Raw genomic sequence first — 26,287 nt, 5'->3', positions numbered from 1 at the left:
CTGGTCTTCTCTGTACGAGGTGCCTCAGGTGAGTCAATCACATCTGTTTTTGATATTTCCCTCCTTCCTGAAGCTGTAGCAGTAGGGTGTATCTTGTCCTGTTCTGAAAGCACCTCTTTCCTTACTTCAACCTGATTTCTCTTTGGTGTATTTTTCCCTGCTAGGTTTTCTGATCGATGATTAATCAATGACCTTTCCTGAGTTGGTGTGTCAGTAACTGGCACGTTTGGTCTCGGAGTGTTAACCTGCTGTGCACTTGGACGACTAACCCCTGTCCATTTCTTCTCTGGTGGCCAACTATGCTTCAGCTTGTTCCTGCTATCAGGACTACTGTTAATAATAGGTTCCCTGACTGACTTTCCCTGACTGACATCTGCAGAGGGCCCTGCTAAACCATCAACAAAATCACCAACTGTCATGTTAGCTTTAGGGCCTTTAGATCTTGTAGAGCCTTTGGGGATCTTCTTGTCATTCTTGTTATCTGGTTCAGGTTCTTGGGGCTTTGGAAGCCAGCGATCTTTGTGTTGTTTGTGCCCAAACCCCTCATCATAATTTCCCTTCCTTTTAAAAAGCTGGTCGTAGTGGGAAATGCAGTAGAACTCTCCATAAAGAGATGAATAGTTTCGAATGCTGCAATGAAGTCAAACATATATAGTCATGTTGTAGGCCTATTAGAAATTAATGAATTGTATTTTGTTTGCTTGATTTAGTTTCTCATTCCTTTTAAAATGCTTTTGAATGACTTCAGTTAGAAATAGATTTTGAGAATTCACACACTAAAGATCATGGGTGGTTGCATATCTCATGTAATGGTTCATTCTATATATGTTGATTGATTGATTGATTGATTGATTGATTGATTGATTGATTGATTGATTGATTGATTGATTGATTGATTGATTTGCATTGGCTATACCGGTATCACAGGAAATATCTCACCTGAGCTTCTTTTTACAATGTTTGCAGCAGAAGCAGTTGTTGTGAAGCACCAGTTTATTGGCCACCATTTTCTCCATGGGGTAGACAGGGGTCAGGCAGGCGGAGCATATCTCCTTCTCAGGCGACTGAAACTATGACGATAGTAACAATGTGATGATGATTGTACTGTTATACCATATATTTACACAGTTCTTTCACTAAATGCATAGATACTGTTGGTGTTCATAATTTGCTGTACTGAAAGTGGACTATGAGCATGTAATCAGAGTTATGCTGTTTTTAATTGACTTCGGCAATGTTGTGATGATGTTGGCGATCGTTCCCAAAATGGTGCAAACAATGTTCCATTAAAAAATATCTGGACAGAAGAAAGTATGAGAAATATCCACACTTAGAGTAAAAAAGTCGCTCTGGACATGAGAGCGTCTACTAAATGACTAAAATGTAAATGTCAAATGTAAATATAATTATTTAATACAATATTTATTGATAATTTACACAACAGAAAATATATCAAACATATTGCAATTATTTGATAAAAGGACTAAACATTTGACTATGGTTACAGTTCAAAAAGTCCATGAGACACAATTTAACACCAATACTGTCTATTACAAATCTTTTAATAATTATGATAACATCATCTGCAGCTAAGAAGAAATATTTATATGACATAATTAACTAAATGGGTCATACTGGATACATGTGGGTTACAATAATACATCAAGGAAATTATTTTGGAAACCATGCAACATTAAAAGTGTCATTTCAAAGTTTTCCAGGTTTTGGTTGACCAAATGTTACAAAAACCGTACCACCCTCTTTGGTGTTGGACTGAGCATTTTCTGAAAAGGGATGACCGGACCTTTGCATGATAGGGGATGTCACGACTTCATACCTGGTTGGACTGGTGACTACTCCAAACTTCTCAGAGTGCTTCGTGACAAACGTCGAAGTCTTTGACGAGACAAATGTGTTGCCAAAGCAGTCCATCTCCTCGTATTTCTCACTGACAGTCTTTGTGCCAATGATTCCGGCAGGAACAGTCTCAGGGACAGTTTGCACCTCCAGTATGCTGACCTTTCGTCTTGGACTAGCAGGACTGTAGAAGTGGTTTGGGGAATCAGAGGCAGATCGTTGACCCAGGTCACCATTGGCTCCATGGGCGCTTGGGGAAGGACACCGCTCTGGTTTAGGCTTGAATGATGAGAACTGTGGCTGTGCTGACTTTGGCTGTTCTGCAGGCTTCCTGGCAGCAGAGTGAATGGAGATGAATGATGGAGAGGATGGGGAGGTAGAGCATTGTTTGATTTGGGGCTTGTCAAGTATCGGAGAGAGTGAGGCTGACTCTGATATTTTTGACGATCCTGATACACCTGTCGTTTTCCCCTCAGATGTCTCCCATGCTTGTTCTGTTTTGGCCTTAGTGGCCTTGGTGGATGCGATACTGATTTTTCTTATGTTGTTGGTGGGTTGAAGGCTTTGCTTGGTCTGCAAGGATTCGTTAAAGAGTCCTGATAAACCTGCGATATCAGCCTCAGATTTTAAATTGGATACAGAATACAAAGCCTTTCTGATCGCCTCCTCTATGTCAATAAGTTTTGCTAACGTCTGCTCTTTCAAATGCATTATATCTTTGCTTGCCTTTTCTAGGTCTCCGAATACAGTCTCTACCGAAGATCCACTTTCCATATCATTGCTCACTAACTCTATTTCAACTTTCTTTTCCCCTTTTGTGTGACTTTGCTTTGTATGTTTACAAGGCATGACTATCCAAGCAGGTACATTCTCGAATAAGCTCTTTAATGAACTGACATCCACTTCCCTGGTCTCTCCTTCTATCTCTTGAACTTGAGACAGGATCGTCTTGAGTTCCTCTCGTTTCCTCAGATTCTCGAATATTTCCATCGCTGCCTTCACGTTCCCTCTCATAATGTCATCTTTGTGAACAGACAGCCTCTGACGTCGCTGGTCCTCGGTCTCTTTCTTTTCTTTCTTCTTCCTCAGAACTACTTTGTCCTCAGGTCTCTGGTGATGCTCCTCCTGGCAGCTCGTCACTGTTATGGATGCTCCTCCTGGCAGCTTGTCACTGTTATGTTGGCTCACTGAAAGTCTATCTGTCGTAGTTGGGGAGTAGGGTTCTTGGAGATCTGTATTGCAGCCCTGATTGTGAATATCTGTTCTCCCCTGCTGCACAGTAGAGGGGTTTATCTCCTGTTGCATGTTGGTGGTTTTGGTGACCTGTTTTTCTTGGCTGACCTTTTCCCGAATTATTTTGATCTTATTTGGCAGCACAGGGGCCACAGCATTCTTCTCCTTCCCCCTGAAGTTTTGGATTGCGACCTGAAAGTCTGTGTTTATTTCCTGTTGTGCATTACCATCTTCTGTGTAGCTCTGCATGCACATTCGGATCTCTTTTGCTGCATTGATTTTCTGTATTACGTTTCTGTCCATCTCATTTTCAGTGCCATTTGACATGGCCAAACGATGATCAACTGCCAATGTTGTTCCAATGTTTTTCTGTTCCCTCTTTTGCTTAAGCTGAACTGACTTTTTGTACTCGGCTGGGATGTTATTGGTAGCACTGGCCTGAGGTGAGTATTGATTTGCTTTCCTATTGCCTGTTTCATTGGAGGCCAGTTCGGGTTGTGAGTCCTTTGTGGTTTGTTGTCTATTTGATGAAGGTTTCTGAGGCAGAGGAGAGGGAGATGGGTTCCCTGGTTTCATTTTTGGGGGAATGACTGGGCTTTGCTGGTTACCTTTAATCGGGCTAGGTGTTTTTGGAGAAGGGGTGGTATTCTCTGTTGCGTCGCTGGGTGTTTGTTTTGAGCGTTGTGGTTTTGGTGGTAGAGCCGGCTTCTGGTATTGTGTTTTTTCATTTGCTTTGGGAGGAAGTGGAGGTGGCCTTAGGGCTTCAGTGGAGGGTGTTTTAGGGTTTTCATCAAGATTTGTAAAAGTGACAGTTGCTGAAGTCTGTGCTGCGATGGCTGGCGGTTCACCAAGAGTTACTGAAACCGAAGGAGATAATTCAGTGTCAGATGGAGGCATAGATACTACAACACACTGCTTTTTCACAGTCTCTGCATCCCTTTCCTTTCTGCTCCCTGCATAAGCTTTACCTGAGTTCCTGTATAGCATGGCAGCTTTATAGTCTCCTTTGGACACATTTATACTAGACTTTTCAAGATATTGCAGCGCCATCTGCATATTACCTCTTACAATTTCCTGTTTGTCTACTAGCGGTCTCTGCTCTGTCGCAGCACTGTGCAGAGACCTAATAGCAGCTTTTATATCTCCTCTCACCACTTCTGCTTCTGCCTCTTCTGTCCCTGTCCTCTCAACATCATCAAACTCTGAGTTTACATAAGGGTGGGTTTGTGCTTGTATGCTGCCGGAGACTGCTGGTTGTGAATCCACTGCGCTAACATGTATTACATCTGAACTCCTTGACACGTAGCCCTGTTGGCAAGCCTCAATTGTCTCCTGATCTCTCTCTGCGTCACTGACCTTTCGGAAAGTCGTCGTGATCCGCTGGCTCCTGGAGGTTGACGAAGACGCAGACTGCCTCACTGTCGTGGAGCTCTGTTCTTGAGATGAGATGTTGACATTGTATATTTTGCCTGGCACGAGGATGTCACGCTCCACACATAGACTCTGGTTCTTTGCCAGCTCAAGGGACTGCTTCGCTGCCTTCACATCTCCCGATACAATTTCCTCTTTCTGTGTCTGGTTTCCCTCTGATTCCGGCCCCTGTGTTGCTAGATCCATGTCATAGATAGTTCCCGGGGTTATGACATCGCGCTCCAAGTGCATACTCTGTTGCTTTGCTCTTTCTAAAGACTGCAGAGTAGATTTGATGTCACCGGCCACGATTTCCTCCTTTTCCATAGAGATAGTCTGTTTTAAAGCAAGTTGCTGCTTAGCTGAGGAGATATCACCACGGATGATCTCTTCTTTAGAAATGCAGTTTTCAACACTAAGGTCAATGGAGCCCTCTGTAGAAAATACTCTTTTGGCATTCTTCACATCCCCTGGTAAGACGTCTGAAATGGTACGTTCCACTTGATCCTTCTGTTTCTGAAGATTTTTCTTCGCCTCCTTCACATCGCCTTGCACAATCTCAATCTGTTCCTTTGCCATGAGGTCAAGTTCATCCAATTCTGATTGCTGTATTTGAAGACTCTTCAGTTTTTGGAGATCTCCTTTCTCGATGCAACTCCTGTATAAGTCGACATTTCCCTTTTCATTTTCATCTAGTCTACATGAAACGGTTGTCCTCTGATTGTTAGCAGTAGCTAACAGGTTGCCTATAGTTGACTTCACATCTCCCCTTGTAATGTCTTGACTATCCATTTTGGTTTGACAGAGAAGGGAGTAAACAGTCATCTCTGCATGTCCTCCCTCAGATTCCTGCATGACGATCCCCTTCTTCATCAGCTTATCTTGAACAAGCAAGTTTTCGATGAGTTTCTGTATACTTTGATCTTTGTCTTGGTTCGTTGATGCTGGCTGATTGACTGGGACTTCCAATACTGTTGTCTGAACTTTACCCTGTTCTACCTCTTTTAGAAGAGTGATCTGGGGCTTCAGAGTCGATCTGGACAATAACTGTAGCATGATGTTTCTGATGTTCCCTTCAACTATCTCCTCCTTCTGAATCTGTGCTCCCTCGGTTTTAATAAATTGGTATTTCACCATGTTGACGTTTGTGATCTCTTTTGCCTCTATTAAGATTCCACTTGAGTGGATGAATTCAAGCTGATGTAGACGAGACAGCGTGTCAATCACACTTTCAACTGTGACAATTTTGTCTAAGGGTGTGGTCTCGAACAGCCAGGTTGTGCTCTTCACATCTGCTTTTGGGATCTCCTCCTCAACGACCTGTGCTGCATTTATATTGGATTCAGCATCCTTGATCTTGTCCAGCGTCTGGGATTCAAACAGCCACGTGCAGCGTTTCACCTCTCCTTTCTGGTTGTCTTCTCTGTGGACCGTCTGGACAGGGCCCTGCTCCTCTGGCTCTCCCTTCAGCCTGTCGATGGGCTGGTTCTCAAAGAGCCAGGTGGACGTCCTGACATCGCCTTGCTGAACATCTGTCACACTAACCATCCTCACATACTTCTTACTGGCTGATTGGTCAGACTCGAAGAGCTGTTTGTTGAGCTTCACATTTCGGTTTCCGAAGTCTTCCACAACCTTGACAGTGGCTTCCTCGTCTTCCTCCTTAGCTGTTAGGGAGTCCAGAGGCTGGGTCTCGAACTTCCACCTGGCTGATTTGACATCACCCTTTTTTACATCTTCCTGGGTGACAGCTCGAATCACGTAGATCTCCTTTTCCGCCTTGATGGCATCGAGAGGCTTCGTCTCGAACATCCACCGAGCTCCTCTCACATCACCACTCATCACTTCCTCCTTCTGGACTGTGGTAACCTCGTGGAACTGGCCTTCCTTGTCTCTAATGGCGTACAGTGGCTGGGACTCAAATAGCATGGTGCTGGACTTGACATCGACATTGCTCACTGGCTTTTCCACGGATTCCGACTTGTGTTCCATAAACTGATCTTTATCATGGATCTTGTCCAGAGAGAACGTTTCGAAGATGAACTTCTTGTTATGGACATCACCAACCTCCATGTCGTTGACACAATGCATGTCTGGGCCATTTTCCTCCTTGTCGTTTATCGTGTTGATGGGACGGTTCTCAAAAAGCCAGGTGCATTTACGCACGGATCCTTTCTGAATGCTTTCGTCTTCATCACACACTTTTATAGACTCTGAACCTATTTCATCTAAGGACTTGGACTCAAAGATCTCCTTGACCCTAGAGACATCACCAGACTGGACATGCAACTCGCTGACATATCTAACATCTTGCTCTGTGTCTGTGTCCTTCCTTATCCTATCTAAAGTCTCTGTCTCGAAAAGGTGCTTCACTGTTTTCACACCAACCTCAGCCTTGACACCATCCTGAATGGTACTGCATAATTTAAAACTTTGCTCCTCACTGTCTTTAATGCTATCCAGAGCCTGTGATTCAAAAAGCCAAGTGACAGACTTCACATTGGTATTCTCAATCTCTTCTTCTTTATCTGGGATCTTTTCTGATTTGTCGTACAAAATGTCCATAGGCTGAGTCTCGAACAGCCACTTGCAGGTCTTGACATCACCTTTCCTAGTCTCCTTCTGTTGCTCTGTTGAATTCTGCTGCTGCTCTGACTGGTTGAACTTGGAATGGATGCCATCAATGGTCTGTGTCTCAAAGAGCCACTTGGCCATCTTGACATCTCCTGACCTATCCTCCTGCCTAGTGATTCCTTTGATAACCTCAACATTCTTCTTTCCCTCCTCAAACTGGTCAATGGGCTTGGTCTCGAACATCCACTTGTAATTTTGGACACTTCCTTTGATGGACTCCTCTCTGTTGACAGTTGTGACCTCGTGGAAATTCCCAGAGCAGTCTTTGATCGCATATAATGGTGTTGTCTCGAAGAGCGTTCTGTTTCTTTTCACATCTCCTGCCGTGATGTCGTTTTCTGTATTTCCGTTCAGCACTTCCTCCTGAGATTGGGTGATATTGCAAAGGGGAATTGTTTCGAAGAGATGCTTGTATGATTTAACGTCACCCTTCTCAATCTCATGATCTTTACTTGGGATTTCTGCTCCAACTAAGGTCTCTTTTCTAATGTTGTAGTTCTCGAACATGTGCTTTTTGCCTTTGACTTCTCCTTGTTCATCAGTAGAGAGGATCACTTTCTTCAAATGCCCGACTTCATAGCATTCCTTCAATGTTTCCATGGGTTGTGTTTCGAAGAGCCAGAGAGAGGATTTGACATCTCCTCCAAGTATCTCCTCCTTCTCCAGAGCTACTTCTGTGGAGTCTCCTTTCAGTGCTGCCAAGGGCTGGGTTTCAAACATCTTTAGTTTGTTCCCAACATCAGCGTCAGGCACAACTTCGACCACTGTCCCCTGAAACCGGTCTTCTATGCCCTCCTCCCGGATGGTGTTGAACGGCTGAGTCTCAAACATCCACCTCTTCCTGTCCACCCCTCCTTTCTGTCCTTCCTCCAGCGATATCCCCCGGATGATCTGCATCCCGGATGTCCCCTTGTTGATGATGTCCAGAGGCTTAGTTTCGAAGAGCCAGCGTGCCGTACTAATGTCGCTGCTACATATCTCCTCTCTGCAGATGGACTTGATCTTGTGGATGTTGCCGCTTGCGTCTCTGAGGGCGCAGCAAGGATCGGCCTGGAAGAGCTTGACTGTCTTCCTCACATCTCCTTTCTGCTCCTGGAGCTCTGACTTCAGCTTGAGGAAACTTTGGTCCTCAACAGAGCTACAACGGCCTAAGGCGTCCAGTGGCTTGGATTCGAAGAGCAGCCGAGCTCCTCTCACGTCTCCGATCTGGATCGGTTCCTTGAGAACAGCCTCAACCAGCTCGCCCTCCTCTGGCTTGAGTTTGTTGAGTGTATCCATGGGCTGGGTCTCAAACAGCCACGTCGATGTCCGGACATCCCCTCGGACTGAACTCTGCCTTTGGACAATCTGTTGGGTTCCGTCCACCATGCAGTGCTCGAACATGGAGGATGTTCCTCTGACATCACCACCTTGAAGAGTCTCATCTTCCAGAAGCTTCTTGGTCATGTGGGGGTGGTCCCCGATGTTGTCCAGGGTCCAGTTCTCAAAGATCCACCTCATGGACTGGACCTCGCCCTGGTACCCCGCATCGGCTGCAGTCTGGGCACCTCCAGATTGCATCGCCGCAACCAGCTCATCGTCGACTACATCGTTGATGTTTTCCCTCAGGTCTGGGTGAATGTGTTTGAAGAGTCTTTTCAGCTCATTCTTCTGTCGCTGTTGGTAGAATGTCGAGAAGGTTTCCTTTGGTGGGGGCACGGGGATGAAGGCTTGGTTGGGGCCACCTGCGGATGGGGACTCTTCATAGTTCTGAGGTCTGGGTGGGATAGGGGGAGGTGGAGGCAGAGGCAGGTCATCTTCCTTCTGACATGCTTCTGAAATGGTGTTTTTTGGGGCTATCTCGGCCATCTTGGAATGAAAAGAGAAAAGGTTCTTTGTGTTATTGTCAGTATTCAGTCGGTTAGAGAGAAGTATTAGTTAGGTACGAGAGAATGTTAGGTAGCAATGCCTGTAGCAATTGAAGCCATACTTTACCTTTCTCTGTACTTGTTCGATGTCTTTCACAGCAAACCATCTTCACTCAAGCTAAGGTTAGCCAAACTTCACACCAGTTAGTAGAGCAGCACTAATGCCTGTCTTAAAGTCACTGAGTAGTGTTTGACGCAAGGTCTTTCTTTCAGTTTCTGTTATTGCCTTGTTTGCTTTTCAAATCAATATTATACATTTACCAAGTAGGATAACTGCCATGTTAAAATGTGTACAGATGTAAGTATATTAAAAGTATTTACCGTATGTATTTGACCAAGTTTGGGTAATAATAATGATTGTTAATGTGACCACCACATCACCATTGTTATGCAAAACCCATTGCCCATCAGCTCTGAGTTGGATGGTTTTCTATATTAATTTCACAGCACTCACACATTGTGTTAGATTAACATATTATACCTTGCTGGCTGTAGTCTTCTTTCCTGAGGAACAGCTGTATTTCTGTTGAATGAAAACAAAGCAATTTATAGATAGATGGATAATCGTTTCGTTTCAAATGTATCCTTGAAAAGTAATGCAACTCATTTTGAATCCTGAGAATGATGGCTATTCCCCGGTCTGCCTGGCATTTGATCCCAGTGTGTGTGTGTGTGTGTGTGTGTGTGTGTGTGTGTGTGTGTGTGTGTGTGTGTGTGTGTGTGTGTGTGTGTGTGTGTGTGTGTGTGTGTGTGTGTGTGTATGTGTGTGTGTGTGTGTGTGTGTGTGTGTGTGTGTGTGTGTGTGTGTGTGTGTGTGTGTGTGTGTGTGTGTGTGTGTGTGTGTGTGTGTGTGTGTGTGTAATTTTGTGCATGTATGTGTGTCCGTCCCTATGTCCGTCTTTGTGGTGTGTGGAGGAATGGGAGGAATGCCAGGCACTCACCGTGTGTGTGGAGCTTCCCGGGGATTCGGCAGCTGCTACTCTTGACAGGTATAGAGCTGATCTGTCTCTCACTGAGCTGGAGGTCCTCTCTCTGTCTCGACCTTGTCTTGACGGGGTGTCTCTATAACTCAGCTGGAGACGCCTCTTGTCATCTACAACACAGACATAGATAGATTGATTGATTAGGAATTGATTTCATGAAAGCTTCTGATAATGTTGATCAATGTCATCTGGGTCTCAGCTTGTATCCTAGCCTATACCGTAGCTACAGCTCCAGTAACATAAAATAGGTGTTTGTAGTCTATTATAAACTGGGTGGTTCGATCCCTGAATGCTGATTGGCTGACAGCCATGGTATATCAGACCGTATACGCCACGTTGCGTGGTGCCTAACTAAGAACAGCCCTTAGCCGTGGTATATAGGCCATATACCACACCACCTCGGGGCTTATTGCTTAAGAATAACTTTAAATTATTAAAAGACACAAAATTGTAAAATTGGCACATGATTGAAAGGAATGAAATGTAAGGTCCAGTGCAGTCAAAAACGTGATTGTCCTTTGTTTTATATATATTTCGACACTTTGAGGTTGGAATAATAATGTGAAAATTATTATAATTCCCTATTAGTGTAAGAGTGGTTTGAAAAGACTGCCTGAAATTTCAGCCTGTTTTGGTAGGATGGAGTTTTAGACCAATAAGAAAGAGAGTTCCAAACCCCTAGTTTTCATTTTTCTCCTCCTCAGTCAGGCCACTCCCAGCTAGTCCAAGCAAAATGTTTGCTAGAGAAATTTCTCTTTGCTAAGAAGCTATTTTGTTTTTTTTAACCATTTTTTTATTGAAAACAATCACAGTAAGGTACTAGGTACTTTAATATTTAATATATAATTTAATATTGTAGACACTTTGTTGATTTACATACAGTACACTAACAGTCAGTGTAAAAGTGCAGTGACCCACATAAGGACAGTGATATTTCTGTGCCCCATGGTATGGTATGCACCACACAGCATTAATAAACTGTGTCTCTGTTGTTGGCTATGCTGAGGTTGGCTGATAATGGAGTGTATATATAGCTGGGTGGTGTTGGTATGTGTGGGTATCCTATCTGTTTGCTATTGTTACACTGTAGGAACCATTCCCTCTTAGACATGAGCCTTTATATGCCATTAGGACTGACTCTGCAAAATAATTGACCTTTAGAACAAAAACAAAATAAATAATGTAACTTGCAATAATGTAATAACTTCATTATCAAGTGTTGTTGCATCATCAGTTGTTACAGGAAAAAAAAGAAATATTGTTGCTAAAATAATGGAAAATATACACTTACAAAACATGCCTTTAACATGAAATATTAGTAATTTCTGTTTAATGAATGGCTAGACCTAACCAGCACCAGAGAAAGGACCTATACATTAGCAAAAACTAGAGTTTGATGGATGTTCTGGTTGTTCTGGATGACAAACCAAATTTCCTACCTCACACACAGCTACAACCTGCCACCAGTTGCCTTAGACACTCAACAAACACCATCCCATTGGCTGACCATCACGACTTGGACGAAGAAACAAAAAACAACAACAACTGCTAGCTCAGTTGGAGCGACCCCTGATTTGTTTTAAGCACATTGTTGGTGTGACTCACCTCCATTACAGACATCCATACCTGACCAAAACACAACAGGTCAGAAGAATGCCTGAATGGAATCCCTCTGGCTGTCGCTGTGTGACTGTGGCACAATACTACAACGTTAGAATGCTCGCAATTCTATTTGGTCAGCCAAGTTTTCCACATTGAAACACAAAGGGGTTGAGTGGTGTTTCACAGCTACTAGCCTGCATCTATGTCGGCAGCGTTGTGTGCCACAAGATGCCCTATTCATTAGAGGCACACTTAACATATATTGAGGCAAATATCTACACTAGCATCTAATACAAAACATCATCCAAATTCGAAATAAACATTGAAACAATAGCAGCCCCAACCACTGAACACCACGAGCCCCAGTGTGTATAGGCCAGAGCCCATAGCCTCTGAGTATTTTCACACTGTTCTGTCAGTCCAAACAACAGAAGCTAAGCCCCTGCAGGCCTGCTTTTAAGGGGTCAGCATTAGCCTGGGCCCTGCTGGATAGACCCATCATCTGTAACTAATGTCCAGATTCGAACATACCTCTGTCCGTTTTCACGCAGTAAGCTCTTGCCGGACAAAAGGATGTGTCAGCTAACTGGCGCCACTCACGAGTCGGGACTTAGAGCATTTTCATAGCTGGGTGAGCAGATGGAATGAGACAACATACTGTCATACGAGCTGTGACTGAGGTCATAACCCCAGAGAAGTGCCTGGGTCAAGCTGAACACTTACTGGGAACACAATATTAATGCTATTGATGCTTATTGATCAGCTATTGATAAAGTTGTTGGCCACTATTGATTATGTCCTTTGACCCATGCTAATTGATAACTCACACTTTAAATTGAACACTTCCTGGGAATATGGTAACAATTAACGTTTGATGTTTATTGATCAAGTGTTATTAATAAGTTAAGTTGAAGATGAGAGGTGATTGGGGGGGAAACAGAAACGGTATTTCTGTCGTCACTAGTTACCACAGCCACTAAGTCACAAACCCCCACCTATTTCTGCAATTTCTCTTCTTAAAATCAGATTTTTAACCTAACCTTAACCACACTTTTAACCTTATGGCTAACCATAACCTTAAATTGTAGTTTTCATTAATTTTTACGACATAACCCATTTTGATTTTGTGGCTGTGGTAACTAGTGACAACCATTCATGTAATCAACAAGTGTTTCCTGAGGATTTCCCTTTTCAAAGAGCAGAGCTGACTTTTACCGCTGTTCAGAGGAGGAAACTTAAAAATCCAACTATGGACAATTCTATGAATCTCAACTGAAGTATTCTTTAATATGTTCGCTCGCTAGCTGTCTGGCAAAGCGCACATTTAGCCAAGCCAGCACATCGTTGAGTTATTTCACACAGTCAGACACCTCCAAGGGGCCTGGCTCTTCCAGTCTAGCTATCCCCTTCTCAATCTGCACAGGAATGGAGAGAGAAGCTATTAGCAGATCAGAAATGTGGGGATTTTGCACTACTGACAGCTGTCCAAATGATGGCTAAATGCAGTAGTTATTTGTTCCCAACCAACCAGCTCAGCTGCTTTCGATTGTAGCTACAGATTCACAGACAGGTCATAAAACTACTACCGGTTTACAAAATGGTTGTCTAGGAAAATTCCAAAAAGAATGCCACCAGACCTTAAAAATGTGCTGATTTTTAAATGGAATCGATACCAACTGTCATCCAAACTAAAACGGGGGGGGGATTTTAATAAAATACATTATGATGTTATTACTATTGCTCTTACTGTGCTGATTCAACTCTATCACGATGCGTTTAGGTTTCCAGAGAGGAGGTCTGTAATTGGTCAATCATGATCTCTGATCCTCCATTCTTGTCATATCTAAGGATTAGGGTCTGAGAGACGATAGCCACTCACTTAAGAAATTGCAAAAATGGCCCATGGGAAAAACTCTAAGACACTTGGTTCCATGACCTTGGGTGGCTGGCTGCATATAGCCTTCTTAATATGACTCCCAAGTGTGTGCAGACACACACACACACTTAAGATATCAGTGTGTGACAAAGACAGGGTGGTCAAGGGGCAGGATTTGATCCATCAAACGTGACTATGACCCATCAGTTAAGATTAAGTTGTCACTTTTTTTCCTTTTTTATATTAATATTTGCTATTAAATAAAAGATATTTAGAATAATTAATTACACTAAACTCTGCAGACTTAACTTTGATGCGGACAACATTAAATGGACAGGCAATGTATGCTAGGCTAAATTATTCATATTTTTGATGACAGTAAATCACTTCAAGCTAAACTCAAAGCATTACTGATTAGTTATTTCCTTAGCCAAAAATCCCCATATCTCCATATCCACATATCCACATATTCCCATATCCACATATCTCCATATCCACATAGTTCCATATCCCCATATCAAAATATTCCCATATCCACATATCCACATATCCAAATATTCCCATATTCCCATATCAAAATATTCCCATATCCACATATTATCCATATCCACATATCAAAATATTCCCATATCCACATATCTCCATATCCACATATCAAAATATTCCCATATCCACAAATCAAAATATTCCCATATCAAAATATTCCCATATCCACATATCAAAATATTCCCATATCCACATATTCCCATATCCCCATATCCCCATATCCAAACATTCCCATATGCCCATATCCAAACATTCCCATATGCCCATATCTCCATATCCCCAAATCCCAATCCTCATTTTACTCACTGTCATCTTTTATCAAGCTAAAACACCAGCTTTTGTCTTATTGACATGGTACTACAAAGTCTCCTCGTCGACTGGAACTATTTTTTTTTTTATCTACAGCACCATTCATTTAGAATAAACGTGTTTAGTCTAAAATAAACACCTCTGTAACTGAATCCATAATACTTACAAACAGTACAGCCAGTGTAGTTGTTATTCTCCTACTGTGGTTGTCTCTCTGAATACAGATCAAACCGTTGGTTGTTGGCTGATACAGTTCCTGTGATGGCTCTAGGATAGTCTGTGTTTTTCTGTAGTGTTAGTCTTTTAGACTTTGGCTATTCCCCTCTCTCTCTCCCTCTCTCTGTGGCTCTCTGTCTGCCTGTCGTGGCACTGTGTGTCACTGTGCCTCTCTTTAGTCTCTAGTCCTGGGGCTCTAGTGACAGCTGATTTTTATCAGGACTGCTGCCCCCGCTGGGAACGTTGGGTCTATTTTGGGAGGGTGGGTGGCGGTGTGTTGGGGCAGTGGGTTGGACAGTCACTATTATTATTTAGGACTGAGTCAATTCTCTCTGTTAGTCACTGAGATACTGGACTAGGGCACCCCTTCCTCACACTGTCATCCCCATCCTCACCCCTCCTCACCCCCTCCTCCCATTGCCATAGCTAACACTCCCATCCCATCCCATTCCCATAACTACCCTCCTAATCAGCCCCTATACTGGAGACAAAAGAAAACAAAGTAGATGTGGGGTCCCAAGTGATCTTGGGCAACATAACATCACCCCTACAAAATGTCAGGATCATGTTAGGACACCAATACTTAGACAATACTTTCTCTGATAAAGATATCTCCATTCCTCAAGCATATGAATCACCTCAGATTCTCTACTCTTCATAATCTCCTCTTTTAGTTTTTATGAGCAAATACAGCAATAAAGCACCTGCGAGCTAATCGTATTTCAGTTTACATTATCAGCCCCTGAGAGCTAATCGTATTTCAGTCTACATTATCAGCCCCTGAGAGCTAATTGTATTTCAGTCTACATTATCAGCCCCTGAGAGCTAATCGTATTTCAGTCTACATTATCAGCCCCTGAGAGCTAATCGTATTTCAGTCTACATTATCAGCCCCTGAGAGCTAATTGTATTTCAGTCTACATTATCAGCCCCTGAGAGCTAATCGTATTTCAGTCTACATTATCAGCCCCTGAGAGCAAATCGTATTTCAGTCTACATTATCAGTGTGCCACTTGACCAAAATAGCAGTTGCACAGTAGTAGCACAGCAGTTAACAGTTTTGTTTCTGTATTGTCTTGCCCAGCGCCCACTGAGCACCTGATAGCAATCCTTCTCCATGCAGTGCCTAATTATGGGGGTAGCTATGGGAATGGGATGGGGGGGGGGGGTGACGGTATCTCTATGGCGATGGGAGGAGGGGTGAGGATGAGGGGTGACAGTGTGCGGAGGGGGTGCCCTAGTCCAGTCTCTCAGTGACTAACAGAGGATTGACTCATTCCTAGATTTTTAGGTTTTAGGATCTCTGAGGATCTTTCTGTCAATCACATTCCTATCAGATTCTCTGTCACAGGGTGATCCCAGACACATCACCAGGTCACAGAGTCACAGACGATATCCTGGAAATATGTCACCTCTACGGAGGTTCGCGACCCTACCGGCTGTGTCATGGTCATACCAGCAAGCACTGCGACACCCCCTGTTTTGAGCATGTGTGCGGAGCTACATAGTTATGTGTCCACACATCCACATCTTACTCTGTATATAGCTTCGTAGAGCTTCCAGGGCCCAGGCACACCTTGGTTCAAACACTATTTGAAATCTTTTCAAATACCTTATGTGTTCTTGATTGAGTTAGCCTGGCTTAATCAACCAATAGAATAGTCCCATAACTGCAAACCCCTGCCTATCTGGCACTCCAAGCAGGTTAAAGTAAACCTCTCAAAGTCTTTGAACGTTTACGAATAGTGTTTGAACCCTGGTGTGGGTCTTGGAACCATGGGGCTGTTGTTTACCTAATGGGGTTTCTGTTTTCTGGAGGCATGCTGAGGCTGTGACACGTCGGGATTCCAGAGAGATATTTATAACAGGGCCACCATGCTGTGGCCCTGGCATTCTGACTCGGTGGCAACTTAAGACTGATTCACTCACTAGATGACTAGTGTATGAGGGGGTGTGTGTGTGTGTGTGTGTGTGTGTGTGTGTGTGTGTGTGTGTGTGTGTGTGTGTGTGTGTGTGTGTGTGTGTGTGTGTGTGTGTGTGTGTGTGTGTGTGTGTGTGTGTGTGTGTGTGTGTGTAAGTGTGTGTGTGTAAGTGTGTGTAAGTGTGTGTGTGGGAGCTGTGTGTGTGGGAGGTGTGTGTGTGGGAGGTGTGTGGTTGTGATTGTGTGTGTGGGAGATGTGAAAGTGTGTGTGTGTGTGTGTGTGTGTGTGTGTGTGTGGGGAGGTGTGTGTGGGAGGTGTGTGTGTGTGGTTGTGATTGTGTGTGGTTGTCAGTGACTTTGGATGCCCTCCACCCCCAGACCAATGGACATTCTGTCAGTATCATTCACTCTTTATGAGATATACAATTATATGTGCCGTAAAACGGGACCTCTGGATCGTTAACTTACACAAACACCAATATTGACGTCAGTGTTGCATATATAGCGGGAATCATCAGGGGGGGGACAAGGGTTTGATTCCAAGGTGTTTTTAATAGTCCTTCAGTCACACGGCACCTAGGCAGTGAACAGTTCCCCCGTTGGAAGGAGATGACCTAATTTTGGCGGGGTTCCTCCTCCGTCATACGTAGCCAATTGCATGTCATGCTGACTGTTATAATAACCCAGTGACTGCAGTAATGTATTAGCGTCTTTAATACTCACCCCTCTGTCATTGCCAGTATATTGCACACTGACTGTAGTAATGTGTGTGTGTCTCCCTGACGTCCCCCGTCCCCGTCCCCCCCCCACGAGCTTCGGGGGACTCAACCCTCTCAAAAATAGACGGTGTCATAAAGCCATGATTTTATTATTACAGGAAATTAGCTTTAAAACTGTAAATCTTTCTCTCTGCCTCATGGCAAAACGTGTAGAATAGCATTAGATTAGCTATTAAAACTACACATTATTCTCTCTGCCCCATGGCAAAATGTGTAGAATAGCATTAGATTAGCTATTAAAACTACACATTATTCTCTCTGCCCCATGGCAAAATGTGTAGAATAGCATTAGATTAGCTATTAAAACTACACATTATTTTCTCTGCCCCATGGTAAAATGTGTGTGTGTGTGTGTGTGTGTGTGTGTGTGTGTGTGTGTGTGTGTGTGTGTGTGTGTGTGTGTGTGTGTGTGTGTGTGTGTGTGTGTGTGTGTGTGTGTGTGTGTGTGTGTGTGTGTGTAATTTGGTCCTACTACTCACCCGGTGTTGTAATTCTGGAACCCCTGACGGAGGACTCTGGCACACCGCTAATGGTCTTCCTCCTCTCGCTCTGAACAGCACGCTGGAAAAAACATTAACATTGAGACTAAGAAAAGGGGAATTTACTTTATTCAGATACATTTTTTCAAGAGACAGTAGCTTATGAAACAAATGGTTGAATTTACACTAATCACACACCTGAGTGTTGTCCTTCCTCCCATGAGTCCCTTCAGCGCTGTAACCCCTCCTAGCCCCCAGAGGGTGATCTTTCTCCTTCTCACTAGACTGAATCCCTGCCACCACTCTGCTGGCTGGAGAGGCTACATTCAGCCTGGGGGAACTGTAGAAGTCCTCTTGCAGGGTGGCCTTGGACTCGAACAGGGCTCGTAGGGCACTGGTCCCCTCCGGAGCTCGGTCCCGCTGGGGAAGATGGTCCATGGAGCGACTCCGAGACAGCAGGAAAGAACCAGAGTCAGTACCCAGACGGTCCACCTGGTCCCCCCGGCTCTCTAACCTCCTCCAAGGAGAAACAAGGCCTACTGACATCTCTTCTCTGGAGGAACTGAATGACAGGGAGGCCTGGGAGAGAGGTGGTTATACCATTGATCAGTAAGTAATCAAATCCAAGAAAACTTTATCTAAAGTTGATTTATTGAAAAGGAAAAGGCAACAACCATCGCTCACCATTAAAAACATATTATTTTATTTAAACAACAATTAAAAGCTTCTTTCTAAAGTTTCTTTGAAAATCTCAACTCACATTATAAACCTTTAGCTTTTCTTCATTGGTTTCAGAAGTGCTTAGTTCCACACAGCTCTGGTACCTGGGGATAAAGAAACAGGGTTAATAAAGCCTAAAATATATTTACGGTCATGAGTTTTTCCTACTCAGGTCAAGTGGTCTGGCCTCAAAACACCAACAGTATTGAATCCAGGTAACTTGCATGACTCAAGACCATGTTAGCTCACTGAGCTAAAGTTTGGTGTTCAGGGCTCAGGCAAACATAGTTCACCAAGACATCTCTGTTCCATCAACTTGGTTCAAAGTATATGTTATTACATATGCACCTGTGTTACAACATATAATATAATATATGAACTTATTAGATCTGTCAGTGTGAGTATGTTGTTGTTCATGAGTAAAACTTTAAACTTACTGTTGTACGAGCTGAGAAACAGACTTCTTGTTATCCCAGAGAGAGGACTTTGATGTTTCCCATGACCTCTCCTGAACCCCAGATCCAGACAGGCTCCTCAGTGATTGGCTCTTCCTCAGGGTGTTCATCGTCTCCATGGCGATACCTTAGGCAACCTCCGCATCTGATTGGACTGGCAGTAAAGTCAGGTGACATCAAAGACGGAGTTCTTTATTTGAATGTTTCCACTGGCGTAAACACATTAATATCTGTGAGTTACATTATAACAAACAAACACACAAGAAAAGTTATTGGCTCCTCCTCGGGCTAAATTAATAAAATGAAAGTGTATTTGAAGAGAATTTCTTGACCAGAAATATATTAAAGCTGACAGTAGGCCCATAGTTCCACTAAAAGTAGAGGGAGAAGGTACTGTTATACTAGGGGGTGTGATTCCACAGCCTGTCACACTGTCTGTCATCTGATCCTATTAATGTTTAATGGTCCTCAGTGCTTTGACAGAACAGTTACAGGCTACCACCACTGACTACACCTGTTTACCCACTGACTACACCTGTTTACCACTGACTACACCTGTTTACTACTGACTACACCTGTTTACCACTGGAACACCTGTTTACCACTGACTACACCTGTTTACTACTGACTACACCTGTTTACCACTGACTACACATGTTTACTACTGACTACACCTGTTTACCACTGACTACACCTGTTTACTACTGACTACACCTGTTTACTACTGACTACACCTGTTTACCACTGACTACACCTGTTTACCACTGGGACACCTGTTTACCACTGACTACACCTGTTTACTACTGACTACACCTGTTTACCACTGGGACACCTGTTTACCACTGGACCACCTGTTTACCACTGACTACACCTGTTTACCACTGACTGCACCTGTTTACCACTGGGACACCTGTTTACCACTGACTGCACCTGTTTACCACTGACTGCACCTGTTTACCACTGACTACACCTGTTTACCACTGACTACACCTGTTTACCACTGACTACACCTGTTTACCACTGACTGCACCTGTTTACCACTGACTGCACCTGTTTACCACTGACTGCACCTGTTTACCACTGACTACACCTGTTTACCACTGGGACACCTGTTTACCACTGACTACACCTGTTTACCACTGACTACGTTTATCTAGCCGGTTATTATTCGGGAGACTCAAGTATTGTGTTTTTGAGTTGATGCATATAAACATCATATCCCATTTACGATAAGCCTGAAAAAGCTTCCATCCTTTTATATGAAACCCAGATAAGATTCCTGTGATATGCTGATTGAAAACAGGATACCTTGGCATGTTAACATCTTTATCCTGTTTACTGTTGTTTTTGCAGTATGAACAGGCTCAGTTTCACATATCATGGGTGTTGTGTGAGGATGTTTTCATCTGATTGTCAAACAAAATCACTTCAATAAGTGGTTTCCTGCCCAGTTCTATCCACCATAATAATTCCATAATAATTTAGCCTACTATAATTACTTTACTACTGGCTACTTTCAGCTCTAATTTAGACAAGTTTCTGACTACACCTGTTTACCACTGACTACACCTGTTTACCACTAACTACACCTGTTTACCATTGACTACACCTGTTTACCACTGACTACACCTGTATACCACTGGAACACCTGTTTACCACTGACTACACCTGTTTACCACTGGAATACCTGTTTACTGCTGACTACACCTGTTTACCATTAACTTCACCTGTTTACCGCTGACTTCACCTGTTTACCACTGACTACACCTGTTTACCACTGGAACACCTGTTTACCACTGGAACACCTGTTTACCACTGACTACACCTGTTTACTACTGACTACACCTGTTTACGACTGACTACACCTGTTTACCACTGGAACACCTGTTTACCACTGACTACACCTGTCTACCACTGACTACACCTAGTTACCACTGACTACGCCTGTTTACCACTGACTTCACCTGTTCACCCCTGACTACACCTTACTGACTACACCTGTTTACCACTGACTACACTTGTTTACCACTGGAACACCTGTTTACCACTGACTACACCTGTTTACCACTGACTACACCTGTTTACCACTGACTATGCCTGTTTACCACTGACTACACCTGTTCACCCCTGAGTACACCTTACTGACTACACCTGTTTACCACTGACTACACCTGTTTACCACTGGAACGCCTGTTTACCACTGGAACACCTGTTTACCACTGACTACACCTGTTTACCACTGAGTACACCTTACTGACTACACCTGTTTACCACTGACTACACCTTTTAACCACTGACTACACCTGTTTACCACTAACTACACCTGTTTACCATTGACTACACCTGTTTACCACTGGCTACACCTGTATACCACTGGAACACCTGTTTACCACTGACTACACCTGTTTACCACTGGAATGCCTGTTTACTGCTGACTACACCTGTTTACCATTAACTTCACCTGTTTACCGTTGACTTCACCTGTTTACCACTGACTACACATGTTACCACTGGAACACCTGTTTACCACTAACTACACCTGTTTACTACTGACTACACATGTTTACCACTGAAACACCTGTTTACCGCTGACTTCACCTGTTTACCACTAACTACAACTGTTTACTACTGACTACACATGTTTACTACTGGAACACCTGTTTACCGCTGACTTCACCTGTTTACCACTGGAACACCTGTTTACCACTGACTACACCTGTTTACCACTGACTACACCTGTTTACCACTGACTACGCCTGTTTACCACTGACTTCACCTGTTCACCCCTGACTACACCTTACTGACTACACCTGTTTACCACTGGAACACCTGTTTACCACTGACTACACCTGTTTACCACTTACTACGCCTGTTTACCACTGACTTCACCTGTTCACCCCTGTCTACACCTTACTCACTACACCTTTTTACCACTGACTACACCTGTTTACCACTGGAACACCTGTTTACCACTGGAACACCTGTTTATCACTGACTACACCTGTTTACCACTGACTACACCTGTTTACCACTGACTACACCTGTTTACCACTGACTACACCTGTTTACCATTGACTACACCTGTTTACCACTGACTACACCTGTATACCACTGGAACACCTGTTTACCACTGACTACACCTGTTTACCACTGGAATACCTGTTTACTGCTGACTACACCTGTTTACCATTAACTTCACCTGTTTACCGCTGACTTCACCTGTTTACCACTGACTACACATGTTTACTACTGGAACACCTGTTTACCACTAACTACACCTGTTTACTACTGACTACACATGTTTACCACTGGAACACCTGTTTACCCCTGACTTCACCTGTTTACCACTAACTACACCTGTTTACTACTGACTATACATGTTTACTACTGGAACACCTGTTTACAACTGACTACACCTGTTTACCACTGACTACACCTGTTTACTACTGGAACACCCGTACACCACATACTAAAGGGTTACAGGTATACTGTTAATATCCTGGTACATCATCTAAAAGTAGAGGGACTGTTAACCTAAGTGTGTGATTTCACAGCCTGTCACACTGTCTGTCATCTGATCCTGTTAATGTTTAATGGTCCTCAGTGCTTTGACTGAACAGTTACAGGCTACCACCACTGACTGCACCTGTTTACTACTGACTACACCTGTTTACCACTGACTACACCTGTTTACCCACTGACTGCCCCTGTTTACCACTGACTACACCTGTTTACCACTGGCTACACCCATACAAACATACTAAAGGGTTACAGGTATACTGTTTATATTCTGGTACATCATCTTCTACGTATACAATTTGTGAAGTCCTTTGCTATGCAATCCTAAGTTTGCATATTGTATTTAAGAGTTGCCAAATGAAAGTAGCAAAAGTTAACACATACTCCATCCCTACACTTAGCAAGACTGTCTGTGACTCAATCTGAGTTAGTAAGATCTTACCGAAATCAGATAAACATGAAGGTATCATTTACATTTCAGTCGTTGAGCAGACGCTCTTATCCGGAGCAACTTACAGTAGTGAGTGCATACATTTTCATACTGGTCCCCTGTGGGATTCGAACCCACAACCCCATGCTCTACCAACTGAGCGACACGGGACCAGCATTAACAATTAACCGTTCGCTATACAGAGATATATTCATTAATATCCTTACCTGAGTGGGGATGTCTTCTGTGCATTCCCGTCTGTGCTATTCAGTCCAGTGCTGTTTTAGAAGCATCCGTCACTCACAAGACACAGCAATTCCCTTTGGCCAAAGTCCCTTATTTTACACACTGCGATTCCAGTCTTCCGGAATCGTGGGACAGATACAGCTCCTCAATGGAACTCATAATGAATCCTCTCTGATTACGTCATAATTGGTGTCATAAAACAAAGTGCATAGTCTTGTTTCAATCAGTCCTTGCTTAACCGTGCCTTATGCTGTGCAGTAAAGATTAAGGCTTTGCAGGTGTAATGGAGGTGGTTCTGTAAAATTTTGATCAGTAATCTTGACTGAGACATGAAGACTTGCATTTGCTCACTGAGCCTAATGCCTAGATTTTAGCTCAATGGGATAATAGCCTTGTGCCATGCAGGATACCTGGCTTAAGCTCAGGGGGATAATAGCCTTGTGCCATGCAGGATACCTGAGTTTGAACCCAGTCTCTTTCCCCCCTCTCCCCCCTCTCACTCTTGCTCTCCCTCTCTTTCCCCCCTTCCCTCTCTCCCTCCTTCTCTTTCCCCCCTCCCCTCTCTCTCCTTCTCTTTCCTCCCTCTCCCCTCTCTCTCCCTCTCTTTCCCCTCTCCCCTCTCTCTCTCCCTCTCTTCCCCCTCTCCCCCTCCCTCTCCCTCTTCCCCTCTTCCCCTCGCTCTTTCTCTCCCTCTCTTCCCCCTCCCCTCTCTCTCTCTCTCCCTCTTCCGCCCTCTTCCTCTCTCTCTACCCCTCCCTCTCCCTCTTCCCCCTCGCTCTTTCTCTCCCTCTCTTCCCCCCTCCCCTCTCTCTCTCCCCTCCCCTCTCCCCCTCCCCTCTCTCCCCTCTCTCTCTCTCTCTCTCTCTCTCTCTCTCTCTCTCTCTCTCTCCATGTGAACCAGTGCAGCTGGTCTAGTCCCTTCCCTCTGATCTAGCCAGCTGGAATGCCTAGCACAGCCTTGATATTACACTACCTCATACCACATATGTGTCCCAAATAGCACCCTATTCCCTATATAGTGCACTAATTTAGACCATGACCCATATGATTCTGGTCAAAGGTAACGCACCATATAGCGAATAGGGTGCTATTCAAACAACAACATTTATCTCTCTCTCCACATAGTTTATCATACTGACTTTTTCACCATAGCAGAAATCCCCTTTATAAACCCTGCTGTCGCTTTAGTAAGTGATTAATATGGCCTGTGTTGTTAGATAGTCATCATTATCGATGTAATAATGCCGGCCACCCAGGGTCAATACAGCGATCCATTACAGCTGTTACAGTTATTTCTGTTTCTTATGTTAAGGCATGTTGTGTTGTTGCTATGGGAACCAATGTGATAAACGAACAGCAGTTTTATTCGCTGATCTGTAAATAAGTGTTTGCTCAGTTGACAAGATCTATGCAGTCCGGGATCTTAAGAACAAGAAATACGTTAACATATTGTACGAATTGGAATCAAAACATATATCATACGAATTGCACAATGTTTATTTGTATTATTTTAAATTTTTTGCAGGACGCAACATATCATACAAAATGGATGCCTTAGAACACAATCAGATGATGACGATCCTGATGGGCCCCGACATTATACCTCGGGTTAGGGACCGGTAGATCGGGTTAGGGACGGGTAGATTGGGTTAGGGACCGGTAGATCGGGTTAGGGACCGGTAGATCGGGTTAGGTACGGGTAGATCGGGTTAGGGACGGGTAGATCGGGTTAGGGACGGGTAGATCGGGTTAGGGACGGGTAGATCGGGTTAGGGACGGGTAGATCGGGTTAGGGACCGGTAGATCGGGTTAGGGACGGGTAGATCGGGTTAGGGACAGGTAGATCGGGTTAGGGACAGGTAGATCGGGTTAGGGACCGGTAGATCGGGTTAGGGACCGGTAGATCGGGTTAGGGACCGGTAGATCGGGTTAGGGACCGGTAGATCGGGTTAGGGACGGGTAGATCGGGTTAGGGACGGGTAGATTGGGTTAGGGACGGGTAGATCGGGTTAGGGACGGGTAGATCGGGTTAGGGATGGGTAGATCGGGTTAGGGACGTGTAGATCGGATGGGTAGATCGGGTTAGGGACGGGTAGATCGGGTTAGGGATGGGTAGATCGGGTTAGGGACGGGTAGATCGGGTTAGGGATGGGTAGATCGGGTTAGGGACGGGTAGATCGGGTTAGGGACGGGTAGATCGGGTTAGGGATGGGTAGATCGGGTTAGGGACGGGTAGATCGGGTTAGGGACGTGTAGATCGGATGGGTAGATCGGGTTAGGGACCGGTAGATCGGGTTAGGGACGGGTAGATCGGGTTAGGGACGGGTAGATCGGGTTAGGGAAGGGTAGATCGGGTTAGGGACGGGTAGATCGGGTTAGGGACCGGTAGATCGGGTTAGGGACGGGTAGATCGGGTTAGGGACGGGTAGATCGGGTTAGGGACCGGTAGATCGGGTTAGAGACCGGTAGTTCGGGTTAGGGACGGTTAGATCGGGTTAGGGATGGGTAGATCGGGTTAGGGACGGGTAGATCGGGTTAGGGACGGGTAGATCGGGTTAGGGATGGGTAGATCGGGTTAGGGATGGGTAGATCGGGTTAGGGACGGGTAGATCGGGTTAGGGACGGGTAGATCGGGTTAGGGACGGGTAGATCGTGTTAGGGATGGGTAGATCGGGTTAGGGACGGGTAGATCGGGTTAGGGACGGGTAGATCGGGTTAGGGATGGGTAGGGTTATTTTTGTCATCAATAACTAGGGTACTGGCAGGGTATCACTAAACTGATCATTAACATTTTGAAGCGGAGCCATTTTCTCATGCTCTGCTGTGCAGTATGGTCTTATCTGACTGACTAAGATCATAACATGGTGTCAGAAGTGCTTCAACCTTGTCAAATATAAGACAGGAGAGACTATTTCACAGAAAATAGTAATGTTCCTTGAGTTTAGAGTGACGGAAAGTAGCTAACGGCTCTCTCATGTCTCGTCATTGAGCAGAGCAGCCCAAGTGGAGCTGTTGCTATGGTTACTCACAGACTCAGAGTCATCATGATTAGAGTGCATGCAGAGTGAGCTGCCTGCACACAGGGATCGAGTGATAGACAGAGAGGAGCAGCAAATGGATTTTCTGATTTCGAGTTTTGGGCAGGGCCGGCCTTAAATTTGGCAG

General features: G+C 44.3%; 2 protein-coding genes across 6 annotated transcripts; both read right to left on the bottom strand.

Annotated features, from left to right (window-relative positions):
• Window positions 1-1,406: 1,406 nt before the first annotated feature.
• On the bottom strand, window positions 1,407-3,947 carry LOC106569804 (xin actin-binding repeat-containing protein 1). Its single transcript, XM_014141431.2, has one exon. The coding sequence runs from the start codon at window positions 3,664-3,666 to the stop codon at window positions 1,708-1,710; it is 1,959 nt and encodes a 652-aa protein (XP_013996906.1). The 5' UTR covers window positions 3,667-3,947; the 3' UTR covers window positions 1,407-1,707.
• On the bottom strand, window positions 3,872-23,390 carry xirp1 (xin actin binding repeat containing 1). 5 transcript variants are annotated; one of them, XM_014141429.2, is made up of 9 exons: window positions 23,104-23,390; window positions 18,910-19,081; window positions 18,513-18,576; window positions 17,951-18,331; window positions 17,753-17,834; window positions 9,983-10,134; window positions 9,523-9,564; window positions 4,447-8,982; window positions 3,872-3,947 (listed from the first exon to the last, which is right to left on the bottom strand). In XM_014141429.2, the coding sequence occupies exons 2-9, from the start codon at window positions 19,044-19,046 to the stop codon at window positions 3,945-3,947; spliced, it is 5,397 nt and encodes a 1,798-aa protein (XP_013996904.1). In that variant the 5' UTR covers window positions 19,047-19,081; window positions 23,104-23,390; the 3' UTR covers window positions 3,872-3,944. The 5 variants fall into 5 exon arrangements, with proteins under 5 accessions (XP_013996904.1, XP_013996902.1, XP_013996903.1 ...); XM_014141427.2 differs by having other exon boundaries at window positions 18,910-19,136; window positions 23,104-23,286; XM_014141428.2 differs by having other exon boundaries at window positions 18,910-19,157; window positions 23,104-23,260.
• Between the last annotated feature and the right edge of the window lie 2,897 nt (window positions 23,391-26,287).

The sequence above is a fragment of the Salmo salar genome, chromosome ssa14, assembly GCF_905237065.1.
Source record: "Salmo salar chromosome ssa14, Ssal_v3.1, whole genome shotgun sequence".
Lineage (NCBI taxonomy): Eukaryota > Metazoa > Chordata > Actinopteri > Salmoniformes > Salmonidae > Salmo > Salmo salar.
Note: the sequence above shows the minus strand (reverse complement) of the source record. Positions and strands in the feature narration are given on the sequence as shown.

Excerpts from the sequence above, each read along its gene's own strand:
- xirp1 (XM_014141429.2), bottom strand. The coding sequence starts at position 19,046 with ATGGAGACGATGAACACCCTGAGGAAGAGCCAATCACTGAGGAGCCTG. Across the intron at positions 10,135-17,752 it reads TTCCAGAATTACAACACCGG|ATGACAAGAGGCGTCTCCAG; the intron begins GTGAGTAGTAGG and ends TCTGTGTTGTAG. Across the intron at positions 8,983-9,522 it reads AGAAGACTACAGCCAGCAAG|ATGGCCGAGATAGCCCCAAA; the intron begins GTATAATATGTT and ends TTTCATTCCAAG.
- LOC106569804 (XM_014141431.2), bottom strand. The coding sequence starts at position 3,666 with ATGAAACCAGGGAACCCATCTCCCTCTCCTCTGCCTCAGAAACCTTCA.